The sequence below is a fragment of the Coffea arabica genome, chromosome 8e, assembly GCF_036785885.1.
Source record: "Coffea arabica cultivar ET-39 chromosome 8e, Coffea Arabica ET-39 HiFi, whole genome shotgun sequence".
NCBI lineage: Eukaryota > Viridiplantae > Streptophyta > Magnoliopsida > Gentianales > Rubiaceae > Coffea > Coffea arabica.
The window spans coordinates 50511815-50532323 of record NC_092324.1 but is presented as its reverse complement, the minus strand read 5'-3'; the positions used below and the strand labels follow the sequence as shown (position 1 = coordinate 50532323).

Below are 20509 nucleotides of genomic sequence, written 5' to 3'. Positions count from 1 at the left end.
TCAAAGCTCTTTCAGGCAGTTCTGCCTCTCCTTCGACTTCGAGTAGCAAAGCATAAGGTCTGAGATCGGGCTCCTCAGCTGTGGGTTTTGGTTCTGAACTGAACTCCGGAAACCAAGCTTTTCCATGCCCTTGCTCTTTAATCTGCCTTAGTTATGGAAACACAGCCAAAGTAAGATCAGAAAGAGAGAAGAGATAAGGTGTAGTAATTTACTCGGCAATACAATTTCCATCGGAACCATTATAAACAAATTGAGAATCAGGTTTCTGTGCACCCTGCAAATACATTTCTACATCTCTTGCATTGGACTGGGGAAGCAATAGGTTTTTCCCCCAGTCCCTTTGGCACTGGGTCCAGTAATGCTCAATTTTGAACACATGTACAAAGTTGTTGATTCTTTGCTCTCTGAAATTTGTTGCAGTAAACCAAAATGGGTATGCCAGAATTGTTGTCCTGATAAAGATGAATAGATACAAGGAAAATGGGAATAATAGAACATTTATAATCTGAACTAAGGTTAATCATTGCTGTTGCGTTGTTGTAGAATGTAGAAGGTTCAGAAAAGGTCGCTTCCATCAAAGTAATGACACATGAAATGCAAATAACTATTGATGCGGAGCGTGCCATCATTCACAAGCTGAGGGCTATCAGTTTCTGCCATCACCCATCAAATTCTAACAGATTTGCATGCTCTTCTTTCCTTTTCATTGAAAGCTGCTTCATGTAAATTCCTTGTACTTTCAGCTCTAAAATCCTTCTAGTTGTAGGAATTGTCAGAGCGGAGAAAGTCAAAATTACCATGCCAGGGTCAATCTTGCATGTAAATTTGATGTTTTCTAACAACACAATTACATAACGTGCTATGTATCCATACCACATAACATCTAATATTTATCCACTGATCGTCCAATTCTAAAAGTTGAAATTCTCTCTCTTTTTTTTTTTTTTTCCAATTCTTTAGGTTTGCCCAAACTGAAAAGTTGGAAGAAATATGTTTTCCAGCCTAATTAGTCCCTAGTCAGTTCGTTGGGACCATAAATTCAATTCCTACACCCCTGATCGTCAACGATTTCTGCCACACCACACGCATCAAGATTGCGCTTTTGAGCGACGTGATCAAATTTTGGAGGTTTTCTGGGCTATCATAATTCAACGATCACCGTCTTCTTTTTTTTTTTATTCCGAAAAATAAATGATATCATTCGTTTATCATTTAATACAAAATATGCTCAAATATTAAAATTTAATACTCAACAATTTAATAAATTAATAAATGCACCCTAAGTCTACATGATTGCCTAGTTCAATATGAAGTTCGGTCAGGAGTCCTACCCTCGAAAAAAATTAATCACAATGAAGATGGAATACCACACAAACAGGAAACAAGAAACAACACGCCCAAATTTGCTTGCTAGATTTCCTACGGGAGATGCATCAACAAGCCTTCGGGCGCCCCCCCAAGAATCTATTTTATGAATCAGCTGAAAGATCCCTTTGGAACGCTGCCTTCACACGCATCAAAGCAAATTTTTCTATACTGCCAGATTCATGAAATCCATCTTGTTTGGGACATGAAGAGGATAGCTTTAATCTGAGGTGCACCAGGCAGGCTAGAGTAGTATTATATCATTTTGAGTTGCTTCAGAATCGGGTGGGCTTAACCATAACCCAAGCCTTTTATCTCCAAGTAGCTTCCTGCAGCTTCTTCTTAATAGATTTGAAGCTACTGTGGCCCTTGTCCGACCAACGAGCTGATGCACTTCGCCTTATAAGATCCGTCACTAGAACTGATTTGAAGTTAGGCTCCACTCCATCCTCGTCATATTCTACATATCAGAAATACAGAACTTAGCAGAACTAAAGTGGACAGAGGAACTGAGAGCCAGATGCCAGGATTTTATGCAATCCAAGATACAATCTGACCTCCAGCAAAGAACAAAAATAGTCGGGTAATGTATAAATGAGCTTTGAACAACATAATCCGAAGCCCAAACAAATCATACCAAAACAGACAGAAATATTAGAAGCAAAAAGTAATCATCAACAAATAAAAACTGAAAGTTTAGTTGTCTTGGTTTGAAAGAAAAAAGAGAAGGGGGGGGGGGGGGTTTGCTTAACAAGTAGTTACCTGAAGATGCAGGAAGCTTATATTGTTCCTTTAAAAACTTTGAGGCTTCTCTATCTTTTTTGTGACATAAGACTCGTATCAGTGAATCGGCATCACCCAAGCACCTGTGACCAGATTTATGTACCTCTAGTCCCACTGAGATGTGTTGACTCGAACTCATTAACAGTTGGATAACAGATTCAGCCTGTTAAGAGCAGGATTAACAAGAAGATGACAATATGAGCCAGCTAATCAAGTCCACAAGGAACAGAACGGTACATTATTGTACCTGAAGGGAAAACAGGCTTAGAAGTTGATGGGCAAATTTTGCTTCTTCCTCGACTAAAGAACGAGGGAGGCCTTCTCCATCAGCTACGAATAAGTCCTGGAGAATAATGCAGCAGAATAATCTACTTTGGAGGACTGAAAGAGCAATTGCATTAACTAAATCATCTTAAGGACAAATCTCCTTTTCTGTAACTTCCAAATTTGTGGAGAGAATTACAAGTAATTATATTTTAAGAAGCATTTGCACAAATGTAGAGAGAGTTCTGCCCTGAGTAGCTTCCAAAAACAGTAACTCCTGTGAGCAAAAGGTGATCTTTCATTTATAGCAGACTCAACAATATCTTAGAAATGCACCAAGTAGACGATAACCATTAAGGTTGTTTTATGCTACGGAGATGTATTCTACCACTCATTACCTGTTATCCCTTCACCTCCTGAAGAACTTTCAAATTTGTATCCCAGTTAATGTATTCATTTTTATTAGGTCAAAGGAAGATTATATGGGAAAATAAAGTCCACTACACAGATGAAGGCAAAAGAAAGTCTCTTACTATGATTTGACAATATCCAATACCAAAATGGGTGTATCATATGTGAAAATACAAACAATAGAGGAATCAGAAGAGCTAGGTGAAGAGACTGATGAACACTTGAGGATGCAAAGAAGACAAGTAAAATATAAAGCATTCTGACACTCACTTTCAACATGTTGAGGTCATCTTCCATCAAAGGAATATCTAAATCAGAAAATGCGCATGAAGGTCCTCCATCCAGTAACACCCAAACATATCCTTCCTGTACAAGGATGAAACAAATTTTAGGGTAAAACAAAAGGAAGATTGTAAATTTGATTCATGAGCAAAACATTATACCAAGGTTGCCCTAAAAATGCTGGAGACTACACGATCTCGTAGTGCATCATCAATCAAACCACAGACTTGATTAAGGGCCTGCAAGGATGCCTCTAAGAATAAAATCAATCCTAAAAATGTCTCAAATGAATGAGACACAGCCATATAAAGAATAATTTGCAATTTGGTAATCATAGAAAGCAAGTCAGGAAAAAAGATAAAAGTGCTAGGAGACAAGTTGTAAGCACTTACGCCATCAAGGTTTGGAAGTAAACTGTCTAAACGGGAATTCTCGACACCACCATGATACAAACGGTACAGGAATGATTTCCTCAAATCCCAGAAGACAACCCTTACCCCTAGCATTAGAGCAATAGTAATGACAATCAGTTTGTCATATTAGCACCACAATAACAAGACTTTGCTTTCTGCATATGGAGATAATGAGAACAAATTCAAGGTTTAAAAACCATAGCAATATTTAAGTTTAGAAAAGTTTGTTTGAGAAACTTATACAGCAAAATTGAATATATATAGAAGACTCTATGTATCTGCACATGACAACTCTCACATTAAGATTGAAAACTGTCAGTTATTAGATTTATTAGCCTAGAGAATTATAACCAACTTTCAGTTATATTTTACAAACCATATCAAGTGAAGATACAAGAGAATTTTCACACCATCCAATGATAACTTAAAATACTGAAAAATCTCAAAACTATATATCTATGCAGCATCACAAGGTCAATTTATCATTTGTTGCACAACAGAAACCCAAGAATGTAAGATCTCACAGAAGACATTAAGAGTCACAATATCTCAAACTGTCATGTAGACATAATTTTGTTGTCCAGAACCAGGAAAATGTAGAAGTAAATGTTCAGTCATGAGAATTAGGACATTCAATAAAAAGTTACAAAGGAAAATTGCAACAAAGTCAACTACTTTGTTTGAAAACAGTGAGAAATGAAGTACATTTTCTGATTAAGATACAAATTTGATGAATAAATTTGGATATGACAGAAGATCACCACTCTGTCGTTATGTTTTACAAATACACGAATGATGCGCTACTTACCAATAAACTCACAGATACTTCTGATAGCATGAGCAGCAGTATCCCTGATGCAGTCAAAGGTGGCAACGAAAAGCTCATCAACTGATTCACTACAGGTATCTAAAATTCTGCCAGAAGTCTCAGGGGATTCCTCTATTGCTGGATGAACGAAAAGAAAAGGATATCACAACTTCCAAATAACTTCCTCAAATCAGTGCCTTTTAGATTTTACTTCTTTTTGTCCGAACCAACAACAAAATTAGAAGGCATGCCAAAATGGCCCTAATGTACATAATTTTTAATAGTTCAGCAGGTGAACTGAAAACTGAAATGGTTTAGTGGCTTAACAGTACACCATATGAAAACTTCAGTGGCTATTTATTTTTCTGCCAAAAACTTAATAACAATTAATGGATCAAATATTTGCAAGTTTGAAACTTACAATGTTCTCCATTATCAAATGGCCCAGCAAATGACCAAGACTTCCTGATGCCATCTTCGAGTGCAGAAATTTGTTTCTGAATATACTGCACATGAAGTAGATAAAGAAGAAATGTAAGACTAGAATTAGAATATTTAATTCATTCAGATACCAACTTGTGGAGAAAAGGCATTAACTTATAACCAATCTTCAGAAATTATTTACTAAGAATTCTTGTTACTGCATCCACTTGGCACCATTCTCTTAATTTAGATATGATAAATGAACAAAATATCTGATGAAGAAACACAGGAAGAATCCACATTAACACCCTGGCAAATGGATACTTATTCATTTTTGAAAAATAAATATACAAAGACAAAACCAACAGAATCTATCGCCACGAAGCATGCTAACTTAATGCAGATCACTATAACTGGATGAATACTCAAAAGTGTATTATCCTTCAACGAAAATCATCTTTTAGTTCCTCAGGCAAACTTTAGGCCTAAATCTTTTTCAGAAGAATTCCTAGGCTATTTTCCCTATAAGATGAACTCGTCCTTTAAATGCTTTGGCTATATCAATCTTCAGGTTTAGGAGATCATAAGAACTACATTTTCTGGGTACTGAAATTCCCCAGAGGATACTCCAAACCAAGTTTAGAACTGCATCTTGTCTGAAAGGTACTGATGCAATTCACCAGTGCCACTAGCTTGTACTCCATTTCGTCATTCATCATGAATAAAAAATGCATTAATAGGGAAACTTTCGGATGAAAAAAAAGCTTTCTTCTTGTATAACTGCACGCAAAATTCAATGACTGGTGACCAGCAATTAAGAGAAATAGATTAGAGCTTACTTGAAGAGTGTTCAATCTGACGCAGAGTTTTGATGTTGTCAATTCATTCAATTTATTGGTAACTTCATCCTCGAGCACAGTAGACTCAACTAGCTTCTTCTTTACTATCGGAAATGTCGTCTCCTTGTAATAAGTCAGAGGTGGTATAGGTGGATAGAGATTTTGCTTTCCAACTGCATATTAGAGAAGAACTTCATACATATCAGTGACTAGGAATTTCAAATTCAGCTGAAATATATTGTTGAAATTCTAGGCAAAAGGTAGGAACATTACATCCACCACAGGTCAAGTTTTAGCCAATAAAAAACTACTCAGACAAGATCTGAAAAAACTTACATGCAAGATGTATCTGACTCTTTTGAGTACATAAAAGCAATATAGATTAGATGACTTTAGTAGCCAAAAACTTACACCCACAATCTCAAATGCATTAGGACACTTAAATGCTAGGCGATTCAACCAAATATTCTGAAATACCCACAATCTCCAGGATTTGTATGTCGACAGAAATCTAGACAACCACGGGACAAATGAATAAAGATCCTACAAATGAACATGCTGTGTACTGTGTAGGATGATCGTCCTTGTAGCATGTTTTTGTTGAGAAGTCTGTGATTTGTTGATTGCGTTGTGCCTGGGGAACGCTCCTTGTATTTTGTATTTTCTTGGGTATTAATAAAATCTTACCTACCCAAAAAAGATCCTACAAACAGCATCTTCCAGATCAAGTTTATTTCCAAAAGCACGAGAATTGTCGATTGGTGTTATTACAACAGATGGTATCCAAGCTGGTAAAGATTTCGAAAAGAAAGAAGTCCAAATTATGGTACAGATATAAAGGGGCAGAACAGATTATAATGCCTCTCTTTAACAAATATAGAGAGGCATTAAAGAAAGAAGCCACAACAGTTTCACATCCACAATTAAGTCTAACTCTATGGGGACAGAACCACTGGATCATTTCGTGCAACATGCAAATGGAACATATCTAACTGGTTTTAACCTGCTGAAGTGCAAAAAAGGCTCAAAAGATACGAAGACTTGTAAGCAAGCAAATAGGAAAGAATATCCAGATATATGTAAAGTACATGCAAACTGCTACATACCTAATTCACTTGTAACTTTCTGTAAATAAGCATCCAAAGTATGAAATATAATGGAAAGCAAAGCCTGCAGGTGTGTAATATCCATTGGTAGTCTCAGCTGAAAAAGTTGATCCAGAGTCTGCAAATCAAAGTTATTTTGAAATAAGAGGCGCAGAAGGAAACATGAAAAGAAAGAACTGAAAGTGGACAATTCAACTGAGGCAGCCAATAATTGAATTATTCTTGTATATTGAGTAGCAAGACCAAAACAGAGGACAAGAACAAACTTATAAACCAAACTTCCCTTGATCTTAGAAACCATCACATTATGTACCATAACCTAGACAAATGGAAACCTTGATATACTTCAGTGAACATTAACTATAGAGACATCACATGAAATTTGAACTTTAGAGATTCAAGAAACATCAATAGTCAAGCTAAGTAAGGTTCCCAATGCAAACTCCTAGTGATTCTACTTCACAGTTGTGTAACAGCGACCAAATGTGTTCGTTGCTGACATTTCAGCACCAGGCACGGGACTTGTTCTCAACAGATTATAATAAAGCTATAACCAGCATTTTTGAAATTTTGGAGTGCAGGCATTGGGATCATTTTGAAACAAAATTAATATTTTTTTAATTTCAGAAAAGTTGCTTGGAGTTCACTTTTTTTTTGGTTGGGTGGGGGGGGGGGCAGGGAATCCCAACCCAGGCAGGAAACCTGCACCATATAAAAGGCTTCAAATATTCCTGGAAAATTACCATTATTTAATGCATATACCAGGGGATATGAATGTGGTATTTGGAAAACTTTTAAACCGATAAGATCTTCACTATGACTTGAAAACTTTCTTCGCCCTTATCAATAAAAAAATTCTGTCAAATTCAAAGAGAGCACATCTTGGGTGATACATATGGACAAGAATGATGCCATCTGCAGAGATCTCCTTAAACACTGAGCATGAATTGGTACGAGGCTTTTACAAATTCACATAAGCTTTACAACAAAAGCACTTCAACATTTTGTTGTCTTCCTATGAACCCTCAGCCTTTAGCCCTCTGTTTGAACATCTCTCTCTTATTGTTACATTTGCATTTGAAACAGAAAATTTTATTAGTACAAGTAAATGCACAAAGCACCAACTTCATAAGTGTCTTAATTAATGACCTTTCTATTGAAACTCCTCCAATTACTACTGAATGCTACTTATTAATGAATAAATGTGGGAAAAAAGGGAAAAAGGGGAGAAAACTTGAATTAAAGAACAACGTATCCCAATGAAGGCAAAAATAAAGGTCAATATGCCGTATCTGTACAAAATTCCCATTCTATAAGCCATCTGTCACCAAAACCACTCTACCTTGCAAGTAATAAGAAAATGTAGCAATAGACAAAAATGCATTAGCAAACAAGACAAACCTCCTCTATGATCCTAAACACTTCAACTGCTGAAGGTGCTTGTTTTTGCTGATGTGACAAAGGTTCCCAATTCTGCAAATGGTAACAATATGAATACACTCAACAATAGGATCACAACTCCACTTGCAGAAGTAAACTGTAACTCGAAACACTACAGCCATCCTGTATACTTGTAAAATGCTTAATTCATGTAGACCAACCTTCTTGCAGCTTAACACTGACTGAACATGAAACATAATGTCTAAGTCTGATAACGCACGGAGTATTACAAGAGAGTTGCAGCTATGAAATTGTTTAAAGAACAAGGAAACATTTAGGCCCATCATATCATTTAATTGAAATATAAGGGAATAGTGGCCAAGTATGGCCACTACTTCCTTTTGGTGTATAAGTATTTATTAGAGAAAGAATAATAGGTAGTTCTGATTTTCAATCAAGACAATTGACATAAATTTGCATCAGAAAAAGAAATTAAGGCATTCAATGAAGGTTAGAGCAACTATTTCAGCTATAATTAAATGTAATCTCAGAATTAACCACCCCAAGAAACAGATCCAAGAAGAGGACTAATACAATTTTTACAAGTGTAAACGAAAAGACATAAGGAGCAGGCAAAAGGGGTTTGCCCATTTACTTAAGGAAATTTATCTTTTTAACCCTTTGGACTATGGAGTATAAGTTTGTATTTTGCTCTTAGGAATGTAACATAGTATCGGACAAACCTCAAGATCAAAAGCACGTGCAGTCCATTCCATGACACGTTTATTCTGGGCAATAATCCAATCAAGGATTAGTGGCCTCGAAATTTCTCCAATCTGCACATTAGGAAGGACCCATCAGTACATAAGTAAAGCCTAACATCAAAAAACTTCACTTTGCACACCAAAATAAAGGAAGCTAAAAATACAGAACCATTAATTACTTGTATTAGTTCTATGAAACACATTCTTTACAGCACAACACTAAGACAAGTTCTCATGCATCGTTGACAAGGTGTCAAAGTTTTAGTAATATCAATATCCATTATGCATAATGCAAGCACTTTAACTCTGCACATAAAACACACACTAAAAAGTTGTAATCTAAAAAGATTCTGATGTAAACAGTCACACAAAGGACGCCACATTCCTATCTAGCAATTTCAGAAAATCGGATATGTAACAATATTGCAGAATATTCCACCAAAAATAAATATAGATGTTTCCTAAAGCCTAGCTAATTGACATTAACACTTGAAGAAGCTGACTACAGCGTGTCAACTAAATTATATAAATAGACCTGATAATGGATAAATTCTTCACTGAACTGCAAAGTCAAGCCATTTTCTTGACATGCAGTGCAGTAAAGCTCAGTAAGGCAATTCTCCAATTCGTTGGCTGCAGGAAGTACTGCTCTAACATCTTCAGAAAGGCATGATACACTCTGGAGAAATGGCCTCTGAAAGTCATAAACATGAATTAGAGAACATCAACCAGCCACAAGAGGGATAAACAAAAATGGATTAGCTCTAAACAACTGCCAACCAGTTTTTCGCCATAAAAACGGTGCAATCTTATGGATGCAGCTATGCCAGCTTGAGGATACCAATGACATAGGACAGGATAATACATACTGAGCTCCCTCTCAGCAATAATTTTAAGCTCACTTGCAAGGAGGGCCAAGGGATGTGTCCTATCTACTTCAGATCCGAAATATATATTATCCATCACCTGAAATACCAAGACATCAACTTTTAAGCATTACTATGTTGCCACACTATTTTGTCAATAATAGTAACAGGCATCCACTAAAGAAGTAAATATCTGAGACCATTTTACGTGATTTACCCTCATGCATGCAGCTTCCAACGACCGATCAACATATCCCTTCACTTTCCTCGATGTACTCTCCCCCAAATCATCAGATTCTATAAACTGCAAGCATGAAAGATTGTCTAATCAGATCTTATATTGATTAGTGGTTCATCATGGAAATTGCACCTTTATTTGTCTTCTAATATCATCAAATAATTTAATATAGAAGTAACCCATTAATTAAGAATGAAAAAGAAAATGTTAAGTAACATGCAGCTAAAATATGTGATAGCATCAATAAAAAAAATTCTCCAAAAGATAATATTTCCATAATTCTAAGGATCCCTACATTTTTTTGAGCAGATCCCTACAAATTGAATAAGGGGTAGAAAAGAAAAGGGATTAGGAACAAATACAGTAAGCATCTAGACTTCTTATTTGGGACAGACCACAAAGTAAAACAGGCATGCCATTGTGTGCGCATGCGCTCACACAGAGAAGCAACCTGAAATGGTAGAAGTCACAAACCAACAATCCAACTAGCAGGGAAACCTCTCTCTGTAACATTTCCAAAGGAGCCAAAAATCGAATTCCTGAAACTGCCAAATCCTTCCCTCACACAATTATTAACATATGAAAGCAATCGAAGTAGAACTCACTATAGACCTGAACTAAACAATTTGGAATTAAATGAATTACCTTAAAATGCTTGCTGGCATCAACTCTGCAAATTTTGACTGCCATGTTCATCACCCCTTTAAAGAGAGAAGATTTCTGAGGTACAAAAAATGGTCTCTTCAGCTGAAAAGTCTTTCATAAATGAGAGACCCCAATAAAGCAGAACTTGAAAATTCAAAATTGACAAAATTTTACATCTGAGCATCTCAAGATCACCTGAGAGAAATGCAGATGATAATCTTGCAGTTTAATTTCACACCAAGAGCCAATTGAGAAAAATATAGACTGCACCAAGTTGAATTTATATTCATTGCTGCCAGATGTAGCTGAACATGATAAACTACAGATATATTCATCTTCCCTCGGTTCACTAGCTTCAGAGAATAGCGATTTCTGCATTACTCTAATAGCATACTCTAATAGCATAGTCTCCTCTGTCCCAACAAACTTCCATTAGAAAGAAACCATTTCAGAACTCCATGAATTTAAATGAGAGAAAGAAGCAAGCAGAAATTTGCATTCTGGAGACCATAAATTTATATTTATAGGAATTAAGTGGACTGCACAGAAATAACAGATCAAGGCAGAATATACAAGCAGATATCCTTGCTAAGAACAAAAGGTGACATTATTCTCCTATTATTGCCAAGTATTTTATTACATAGTAAAGAGAGGAGATCATAATACAGAGGCTTGTTACCTAAACTGACTTATACAATAAGAAGACACAAGCAAGACCTGTATTGTATCAGTACTGTATGTAATCAAATGTGGGAAAGAAGCAAGCAGCAATTGGCATTCTGGAGAATTATAGAAATTAAGTGCACTGCACATAAATTCATATTTATAGGAATTAAGTGCACCACGCAGAAATATCAGATCAAGGCAGTATATGCAAGCAAATATCCATGCCAAGAGCAAACAAATGACATTATTCTCCTATGATTGTCAAGTATTTTATATCATAGTAAAGATGAGAGATGAAAACATGGAGGGCTTGTTAGCTAAACTTACTTATACAAGTAGAAGACACAAGCAAGACCTATATTTTCCAAGAGTTGCGGACCCCACCACATCAGAAAACCCAATATATGTCCATACTCAAATAAACATCAAAGAAATTAACGGGGTTTGGAAATTAATAGCTTTACCAAAATGCATACCTGTTTAAAAAGCACCCACACGTACAAAGCACTATGCAATTTCTGTGTGATACCCAACAAAGGCCAAGTCAGCTTCACGATCTTAAGGAGTTCATCAGCTTCCTGTACAAACCAAAGTAAGAAGAGTGTACGTCATGTATATATAAGATAGTACAACCTAAAAAACAAACACAGTCTCACCTCTATAAGCTGGCCATCTTCCAGAATGTCAAATAAGCCAAACAGTAGCTTCATGTAAAGCCTAATATTCATGTGATATGCAGAAGTCCAATAGTATGTTTCTCCTTGAATACCAAATCGTCCGGGCTTAGATGATAATACGCAGAGATATTGTTTCAGAGCTAATAAGATCTCACTCCGCTCCGAAGGAGACATATTATTGTCCCATTCCTACAGCAATACATAATGGCTGCTTCCAATAAAGAACAGATTTTAGAATCATAAAAGCAAATCTGCCAAGGGGGAACAATACCTCAGAATTCCTAATTTTTGCAACCAATTGTCCAATTTTCTGCTTGTCAGCCACATCGTTTGCAAAGCAAAAATATCCCTCAAGAATATCAGCCTATAAGAATGGCATTTCAATCAAGATCACTAACAGGAAACATGTGTCAACAAGTTATTGACAAGTTCACTTAGCTACAGGGTTTATCAGTGACAAGTTCACTTAGCTACAATGACCCCACTGTAAGAAAACTACACAATCTCCTCAGATGTGAATATTTGTTTTACATACTGGCCAACAAAACTATTCAATCCCTGTATCCATCTAGAAATCATAATAGAGTACATCACCAGGGATTTTATTCACCAGAAAAACAACCCCAAAAAATAAGTGTCACTCATAAGAACTAATCCATCTGAGCATGCAAAGCTTTCCTTGCTAACATCAATTTCTAGTCAAAGGCTATAAATATGGATTAAAGGACATCTACCCAAGGCTCATGGTTCTTGAAATTCAATGCACATTACCCCATAACCAACAGCATGACCAAAAGTAGAGATAAAGACCAATCAAAAATTCAAATTAGAAAATCAAACAAATTTATCAAGAACTTCTTTCAAAAAGAAACCAAACTTTTATACGATATGAGGATTGAAAAGACAGAAGGAATATTAAGCTACCAAAAATGCAAAAGAATGATAAGTCCACCGTGATGAGTCCCTACGGTGGAGTATAGGACGCAATAAGCTCAAAGTAACACGAAAGACATAACTTTGTTCAAGCAGCAAGAACTGATAAGTTAGCAAAATGGAGTAAAAATCATTACTTGTCTGTTCTTCCAATGAGTATACGATTTTACACTTGGGAAGTCAGATCTGAATGTGCCATTCAAAAAACCCAATGCAATTTCTGGAACACTAAATTGTCCCCATGCTTTCACTGAGGCAAACTGCACCAGACGTCGCCTAGCAAAGGTATCCATTACTTCAGAAATCTGACCCAAAAAAATTGGAAAAAAAACCAAGATTTAGCTACTCGTATATCAAGGTCATAGAGGCTGAATTGTGAAACTCTAATACACAGAGATTAAAGACATTTCATGGCAAAAAGAGCCATCAGTAGTTAAATAGCAACCAAAATATAAAATGGCACAATAAACTTACTTGCATTTGCATGCGAATGGTATCCAGGAATTCTACATGCCTTTCAGGAGATTGAGACTGCAGATATTTACCCTTTTTGGTCTTCAACCCAGACAGAAATTTGGGATTCTTGTCTTTCTTTCTACTCTGAATTGAAATGTCAATCCTAATTTTACAAGAAAAGATATGCAAAGTGCATAAGAATCGAAAAAAATGAATCTTACATAAAATTAACCAGTTCAAAAAGCAGCACAGGAACAAAAAAAAAATGCAGTTCACATGTGAACCAAAAGCACCCAAAAACTTAGCATACACTCATACACGCATGCACAAACACATGCACACGAAGATAAAGAGAGAGGAGATTACCCAGAAAACATCATACATGCAAGGCATGCTTCATAAGCAGATTCCCGCAAGTCATCGTCCAGTAATCCTTCACAAACCCTAAACTTATTATCAGTTTACTCACAAGCCAAAAGTCTAGATATCTAAAGAGCAGTAATACACACCAAGAAGTGATAAGAACTTAAAATGAAATACACCACTGTTATTTTCAACCTCCAAAATAAGAAGAAATTTGGGACATTTCTCTGCATCTTCTTTCTTTACATATTTAGGTTATGATAAGTTTATTTTGAAACAGAAACATATACCTGTCCGCAAGCTTGGTAAGCCAAGGTCTGGAACGTCCACCATAAGCACAGGTTCCGAAACAGTATTTGCTACATTTGCATGGTTCACCCCAGATTCAACACCAGATACAGAAACTCTATGACAAGCTGAACGATCTCGCAGGCTGGAAGTGGATGATCTACCATTGTCAAAGTAATTGGCTAAAACTGGAGGTGGTGGCCGCCGAGGAGGAGATCCAGATGATTGTGGATCTGTAAGAAGAAAATAGAAATCCCTTGAATGCAAGTCCATCTGCAAGAAGAAGCAGTTGAATGAATATTTCAGAAATATAATTTCTCTGATTACTAGATAAATAACAGGGTGGATGCAGAACTGATTCCAGTACAGGACAGTACTTCAATTTTAAACACCTCAAAAAAAAAGAGAATGCTCAGAACCAAATGCCCATGGCAGAACATCTTAGGCTCTCCATCCTTCAACCGCAGGAAACACACACTGAATCTATGTTATTAGTAAACACAAAACATGAAAATGCAAACAATGAAAGTGGTTATTTACCAGACACCAGATTTACAGTTCCAAGCAAAGTGCATTTCATAGTTCACGGAATCTGTTCACACTAAATAAGCCAAAATATCCACTTGCTAGCCTTCCTCAATAGAAGCTGTAAACACCAGTCTTCTCAAATATACAAACAGAAATTGACCTTCATACCTGTTACACTAACATGACCTAGTTTTTGCAGCTAATAGACCCTATCTTTTTTGGGCCATACACTTAAAACTAAGTCGTAAAGAAAAAAATATGATTAGCCGTAAAGAAAAATATATCATTTGGAGTACGTTAGCAGGCGTGCAACTAACTAACCAAGATCCTTCCAAACAGCAAAATTGAAATCCAAGAAATCGAACCAAATAAACATAGTTTACTCGTAAACTATCCAATTCAGCAAGTACATCAATTTAAGAAAAACCAAAATAAAAAAGGAACTTTGGCTTACCATTATTGGCAGCTCAGATTCTTCATAGTATTTCTTAGTTGCTAATGCAACATCCAGCACTCCACCTACTCAAAAAGATCCATACACACTAGAAAAATTAAAAAAAAAAGACTGCTACTAATAAACATAAACGCTAAAGAGAATAGCAGAAATGAGAGGTTGTTACCGGATTTAATGGACTGGAGAACGTAGTCGGCGCTGATAAAATCAAGATTAACGTCAGAAATCGAAGCAGAAGAGCCTGACGGAGTTCGTATTTCTCTAACTAATCCTGAAGATAATATGAATTCCAGAAGCTTCCGACGATCTAAACGGTAGCGTTCCAGCAGAGAATAAGCTTCCATCACCGGCCGGAGTAAGAAAAAGAGAGGCGGCGACAGAAAGCTGGCAACTTGGAGACTTAATTCTGAAAGCAAGTGGAAAGAATAGTAGTAAGAAAACGAGTGAGAGGTGTTTGCGGAAATGCCGAGCTGCCAACCCAACTTTGAGGTTTGAACAACGAAATGGTGCTAATGGACTTGGTATTGGGTAGTGGTGTCCGCCCGGCAAGCACCCGACTGGCGATATGATTCCGCATCATGACTTTATCGAGGAACGCCAAAATCAAAAGCTCAAAAAGCTAAAGTCAAATTTCTTTCTCTCCCTCTTTTACTCGTTCTTAATTTTTTTTTTTAGCCTCTTTCTTTTTTGGCCCCAGCGTCTGAAGACGTGTTTCTGGATTTGGACTATGTGCACATTGTCAATAGCTAAATATTACAATGACTTTTATTTTGTTTTGTAACAAAATCATCCTCTGATTCGTCAAATTCTGAGTAGGCTAATGTAACAAACTTTTGGCAAGAATGCAGACTTTTGCCAGTACATGGGATTCAATCGTGATTTCATGTTTAATGTTTTATATTATATTATATTATTAGTAGAAAGCGTGAAAGAGTGTGAGAGAAATGCATAACGTTGCCCTTGAAAAGGGCTTAAAGTAATGAAACATGCCACTTTCTTTACAAAGTGCCTAATTTATGACAAATCAACTTTGTTTGATGATAGCACTTGGTCCAAGAATGCGAATAGAAAGAAGTAAGAGATTCACCGTGCGTGCCAAGATTAGATGACTCGTTAAGGAAAGGGATGAATTGAGTGGTTCGAAATAAAGTAGCGTAAGAGATTTTAAATTCAAATTCTCTCACTTATACTTTAAAAAAAAGGCTTATTAATATTCATAGGTTAAAATTCGATAAGATTAGAAAGTAATTATCAACAAAATTCAATAATGATGAGATCAGATTACAACTCAATAACATCATAAACTAACCACAAATTGTGAAATAGACACTAGCATATAAGTTAGACCAAATGCATATATATGTTTTGGGCAATCATTTGTGCTAAATAAGAGAAGTTAAAATAAAAAGAAAGTACGGACAAATAAAAAAATGAAGGAAAGCTAAAACCTTTTTTTTTGTTTACAAAAGAAAAAAAAAAAAAAAGAAATCACAACATTCGAACGACGTCGTCTGAAGTGGTGCTCCATATCATTTCCCTCCAAATTGAAATTGGTGGGGAACTGAGAAGGGTTTTAGACAACCTTACCCGAGGGTTTTTGGCTAGTTTCTCAGATCAAGAATATTACTGGATAGGAGCTTTGTGAAGCAAATCTTTGCTCAGATTCAAGGAACAGAAAAATGGCATCCTCTTCTTCTTCTTTAACTTCTAGTTCGGGCCCAGATATTCCATGGGTGGAGAAGTACAGGCCCACTAAAGTAGCTGACATCGTCGGAAACGAAGACGCCGTAGCCAGGCTCCAAGTCATCGCCCGCGATGGCAACATGCCCAACCTCATCTTGGCCGTAAGCGATAATCCCTCCCTTCGGCCCCCTACTTATTTTTTGTGTTCTGTTTAGGAATTTATCTCTTTTTTCCCTCAATCCCTGCTAAGAATGCTAAAAGTCGCTGCATTTACGTTTTTATTACTTCTTTTGTTTCATATTTCATATGGGTTTTTTTTTTGGAACTCAAATTGGTGAAAATTACTGAGCTAGTTCGTGGGTTGTAGCCCACCAAAGATCATTTTTTTTGTTAGTTCTTTTGAAGGGGAGGGTCAGGGGTGCGAGGGGAGAGTGAAATTGAGACCCTTAACAATTGGGTTCCAGTTGATTCGACGCAGAGTTTAGTAGAGAGTGCTACAAGGAAAATCAAGGCTATGGAAAGGAGGGAAAATATGAATAAAGTGGGGATTTGTAGAATTTATCTTCCAAAGTTTTTGGCTTTGAACACAATGCTTGGTAATGCCTCTTGCTACATTATATCTTTCAGCATTATTTGTTTATGACCAGACTTCTAGGAATGAGTAAGAAAGTTTTATAAACGCATGAATATCTGTCAGGCTGTTCTTTTTACCTGTTATTTTGGAGGCATGAAATCAATTTGAGAGTCTGCATATTGCAAACCTGGTTTAAAGCTGTAAATTTCTCTTGTCACAATGGGACAAATCGTATTGCTTCACATTACTGAAGGGTGTGTGCCTTAGAATTGTATTCACACTACATAAACTGACTTGTTTAAGGTGTTAAAAGATGACTACTGTTTAACTGTTCAACTTAGTACATAGTTGTGGTGCAGAGTTTTAAGGAAAATCAAGCTCTTCAATAGATGGAATATAGGAGAATTTCCTTTTTGTTTAAATTGCTTGAAAAGGAATAAACAGTGATCAAAGCCTGTAAATACTTGCTAATGACTTCTACATGCCTGCTGTAAATGTCCATTGCACTACTTAAGGGGTATGGATGCATTCACTTGAATCTGAAAATATCATCAGCAAATACGAAGAGCAGGCATTAGTTGCTTCATCGTCTATTTTGTCGAGTTTTATAACACTACAATTAATTGGGAGATTATGTAATACTAAATTCCTTAGTTCCACAAAAATTTCCTAGCAATTTAGGATTTCTTGAAAAGATAACCCTTTTTTGACCTAAACATGTTTGGAGAATATTAATCACTTGAACATCTTGGGATACATATAAACTGCATTTTTCTTTATCTTTGCTTTTGGTCATTATTTCAAAATACAAAGGAGACTTGGTACTGAGCCTTCTGGAATGCATTTTGTTTAGGGTCCACCTGGAACGGGTAAGACCACTAGTGTTTTAGCTCTTGCACATGAACTTTTAGGACCAAACTACAAGGAGGCAGTTTTAGAGTTAAATGCATCAGATGACAGGTATGTCAAACACTTATAAAATGATTTTTGATCACTTCTTGTATTATGTTAACCCTTCCTCTTCTTCAGGGGTATTGATGTTGTTAGAAACAAAATCAAAATGTTTGCACAGAAAAAAGTCACTCTATCTGCGGGCCGTCATAAGATAATAATATTGGATGAAGCAGACAGGTTAGTTTTTCCTTTTTTTTTTGGTGTTCTTGGCCTATTGATATTCCCCTCGTTTAACGATTTTATTCCTCTTCTATCTTTACAAGTTCATTCAATAGTCTATAGGTTTAGCAGTCATACTATCCTCTGTGTTCAATTGGTTGAGAGATTGTATTGCTTTATTGAAAAATTAGCATGACATCTGGAGCTCAGCAAGCTTTGAGAAGGATAATGGAAATATATTCAAACTCCACACGCTTTGCTCTTGCTTGCAACACATCATCAAAAGTTATTGAACCAATTCAGAGTAGGTGTGCCATTGTCCGCTTTTCTCGATTAACTGATCAAGAGATTCTTAGTCGTCTCATGGTAGTGGTTGCAGCAGAAAAGGTACATTCAGTATGAATGCCTGGTACAGATTAGAACACATTTCCTGTTGTGTAATTTAATGCATTGTTTGTACTTTGTCATATTGTGCATCTTATGTTGCCGTGATAAGTTCCACTGTAAATTATGCTCTTTACTTTGTAAAGTCAAACAGGAACATGATGTCTGTCCATGTTCAGCTTAAAAATCACTTCCTAGCTTCATGTCACTTCATTACCAATTTCTAATTAAGGAAATGGCCATTCTTTGCTCTTCTACTTCATTAGTATATTAAAGTTCCTGCAAATAACATTACGATATGGAAATATGTAACCCGGTGTAGTTTGTCACCCATGTTTTTTCTTATCAAAAGGAAGGAAAGAGAGAGCCTCAGAGAATCACCAGTATCTGAGACATCGCTTTATGAGTATCAGCAATACATTATTGATGTTTTGACACTCATAGCAGGTACCTTATGTTCCAGAAGGGCTTGATGCGATTATATTCACTGCTGATGGTGATATGAGACAGGCCTTGAATAACTTGCAAGCAACAAATAGTGGATTTGGGTTTGTCAACCAAGAAAATGTTTTCAAGGTTACGAGTCTTACACCTTAATTCCTGGTTAGTTTTTATCATCACTATTTGGCCAATAGTATTTTTCTTCTTTGCTTCATTACTTCTTTTGGATGCATATCTAGGTTTGTGACCAGCCCCATCCCTTGCATGTGAAGAGTATGATACGCAATCTTCTCGAGGGAAAATTTGATGATTCATGTGCTGGTCTAAAGCAGCTTTACGACCTGGGTTATTCTCCTACTGATATAATTACAACCCTTTTTCGAGTCATAAAGAACTATGACATGGCAGAATACCTAAAGTTGGAATTCATGAAGGTATGCATTTTATAATCCATATTGTTGATCTCCGCCCGCCCTATCTGCAGCTTCATTCTCATTCTCTCCTCCTTGTTCACAGGAAACTGGATTTGCACATATGAGGATCTGTGATGGAGTTGGTTCATATCTTCAGCTCTGCGGTCTGCTTGCTAAGCTTGCTCTCGTTCGAGATACAGCTAAAGCAGCTTAGAGTTATATGTACATGATATGATAGTTTCCCTTGGAAGACCTGGAGCCACTGTCTGCTTAAGCAGTTTTCAGCTGCAAACTTCCTGGCCATGAATCATGCTTTCACCTGCACTTGGCACCTTTTGTCTTCTGATCATGAATGAAGATATGTGATGATGATAATTATTGCGGAACCTCTTTGGTTCCACCTTCCAATCGAGCAAATTAATGAGAAGACAGACGAACTGTGCACGAAAATCCGATAAATGAAAAAGATCAGCGCGGCTGTTCTTAACATGTAAACGAAGAGGACAAAACGTAAAAGACTATTTACCTTAAAGGGCTCTTCTCTGTGTGCCAAACGGCATATGCTTGGGGGGTAAACCCGGTATTTAGTTGACGATAAAAGCTTAATTTTTTATAATTTTATAAGTAAAAATTTACGTAATTCAAGGATAGATGATGATAATAACAGTAATATGTTTGAATTTTATAATAGGTTTATTCCCTCTATCTTTAGGACACAAAATAGGAAATGCGTTATATTAATTTGTGTTTTCCTCTATATAAAAACAAAATAGAGATAAAAAAAATGCAGTTAAAAACTGCCAAAAATTTTATTATGCTTTTATTTTTCATGTTTGATTTTCTTTTAGATTTTCCTTTCTGTGCCCTTTTTGAAGTCCCAGCCTGACCTAAGATCCGGACAAACTTATAGAATGCATAGGAATCGTCTGCTGTTGCAGGGCTGAACTTT

The 20509-nt window shown here is 36.4% G+C and overlaps 2 protein-coding genes across 7 annotated transcripts; one reads left to right on the top strand and one right to left on the bottom strand.

Annotated features, from left to right (window-relative positions):
- Nucleotides 1-1144: 1144 nt before the first annotated feature.
- LOC140012896 (protein unc-13 homolog) lies at nt 1145-15692 on the bottom strand. 6 transcript variants are annotated; one of them, XM_072061396.1, is made up of 26 exons: nt 15119-15690; nt 14953-15017; nt 13973-14243; nt 13686-13752; nt 13338-13482; nt 13001-13168; nt 12202-12294; nt 11910-12119; nt 11730-11831; nt 10783-11013; nt 10588-10689; nt 9922-10008; nt 9619-9804; nt 9374-9532; nt 8818-8910; nt 8096-8167; nt 6695-6812; nt 5589-5761; nt 4748-4832; nt 4327-4464; nt 3498-3604; nt 3267-3344; nt 3094-3189; nt 2396-2491; nt 2128-2311; nt 1145-1825 (listed from the first exon to the last, which is right to left on the bottom strand). In XM_072061396.1, exons 1-26 carry the CDS (start codon nt 15294-15296, stop codon nt 1677-1679), a joined length of 3453 nt encoding a protein of 1150 aa, XP_071917497.1. In that variant the 5' UTR covers nt 15297-15690; the 3' UTR covers nt 1145-1676. The 6 variants fall into 6 exon arrangements, 4 of the variants coding, with proteins under 4 accessions (XP_071917497.1, XP_071917498.1, XP_071917500.1 ...); XM_072061397.1 differs by having other exon boundaries at nt 10588-10667; nt 10788-11013; nt 15119-15689; XM_072061399.1 differs by having other exon boundaries at nt 13686-13763; nt 15119-15688.
- A 764-nt stretch (nt 15693-16456) lies between these two features.
- LOC113706328 (replication factor C subunit 2) lies at nt 16457-19935 on the top strand. Its single transcript, XM_027228211.2, has 7 exons — nt 16457-16796; nt 18063-18169; nt 18239-18340; nt 18514-18709; nt 19154-19282; nt 19387-19581; nt 19664-19935. The coding sequence occupies exons 1-7, from the start codon at nt 16632-16634 to the stop codon at nt 19772-19774; spliced, it is 1005 nt and encodes a 334-aa protein (XP_027084012.2). The 5' UTR covers nt 16457-16631; the 3' UTR covers nt 19775-19935.
- Nucleotides 19936-20509: the final 574 nt, after the last annotated feature.

Coding starts and splice junctions, on each gene's coding strand:
- LOC140012896 (XM_072061396.1), bottom strand. CDS start 15,296: ATGGAAGCTTATTCTCTGCTGGAACGCTACCGTTTAGATCGTCGGAAG. Junction 13,169..13,337: donor CCATTCGCATGCAAATGCAA/GTAAGTTTATTG, acceptor TTTTTGGGTCAG/ATTTCTGAAGTAATGGATAC. Junction 3,190..3,266: donor GCATTTTTAGGGCAACCTTG/GTATAATGTTTT, acceptor ATCCTTGTACAG/GAAGGATATGTTTGGGTGTT.
- LOC113706328 (XM_027228211.2), top strand. CDS start 16,632: ATGGCATCCTCTTCTTCTTCTTTAACTTCTAGTTCGGGCCCAGATATT. Junction 18,170..18,238: donor TTAAATGCATCAGATGACAG/GTATGTCAAACA, acceptor CCTCTTCTTCAG/GGGTATTGATGTTGTTAGAA. Junction 18,341..18,513: donor ATATTGGATGAAGCAGACAG/GTTAGTTTTTCC, acceptor TTGAAAAATTAG/CATGACATCTGGAGCTCAGC.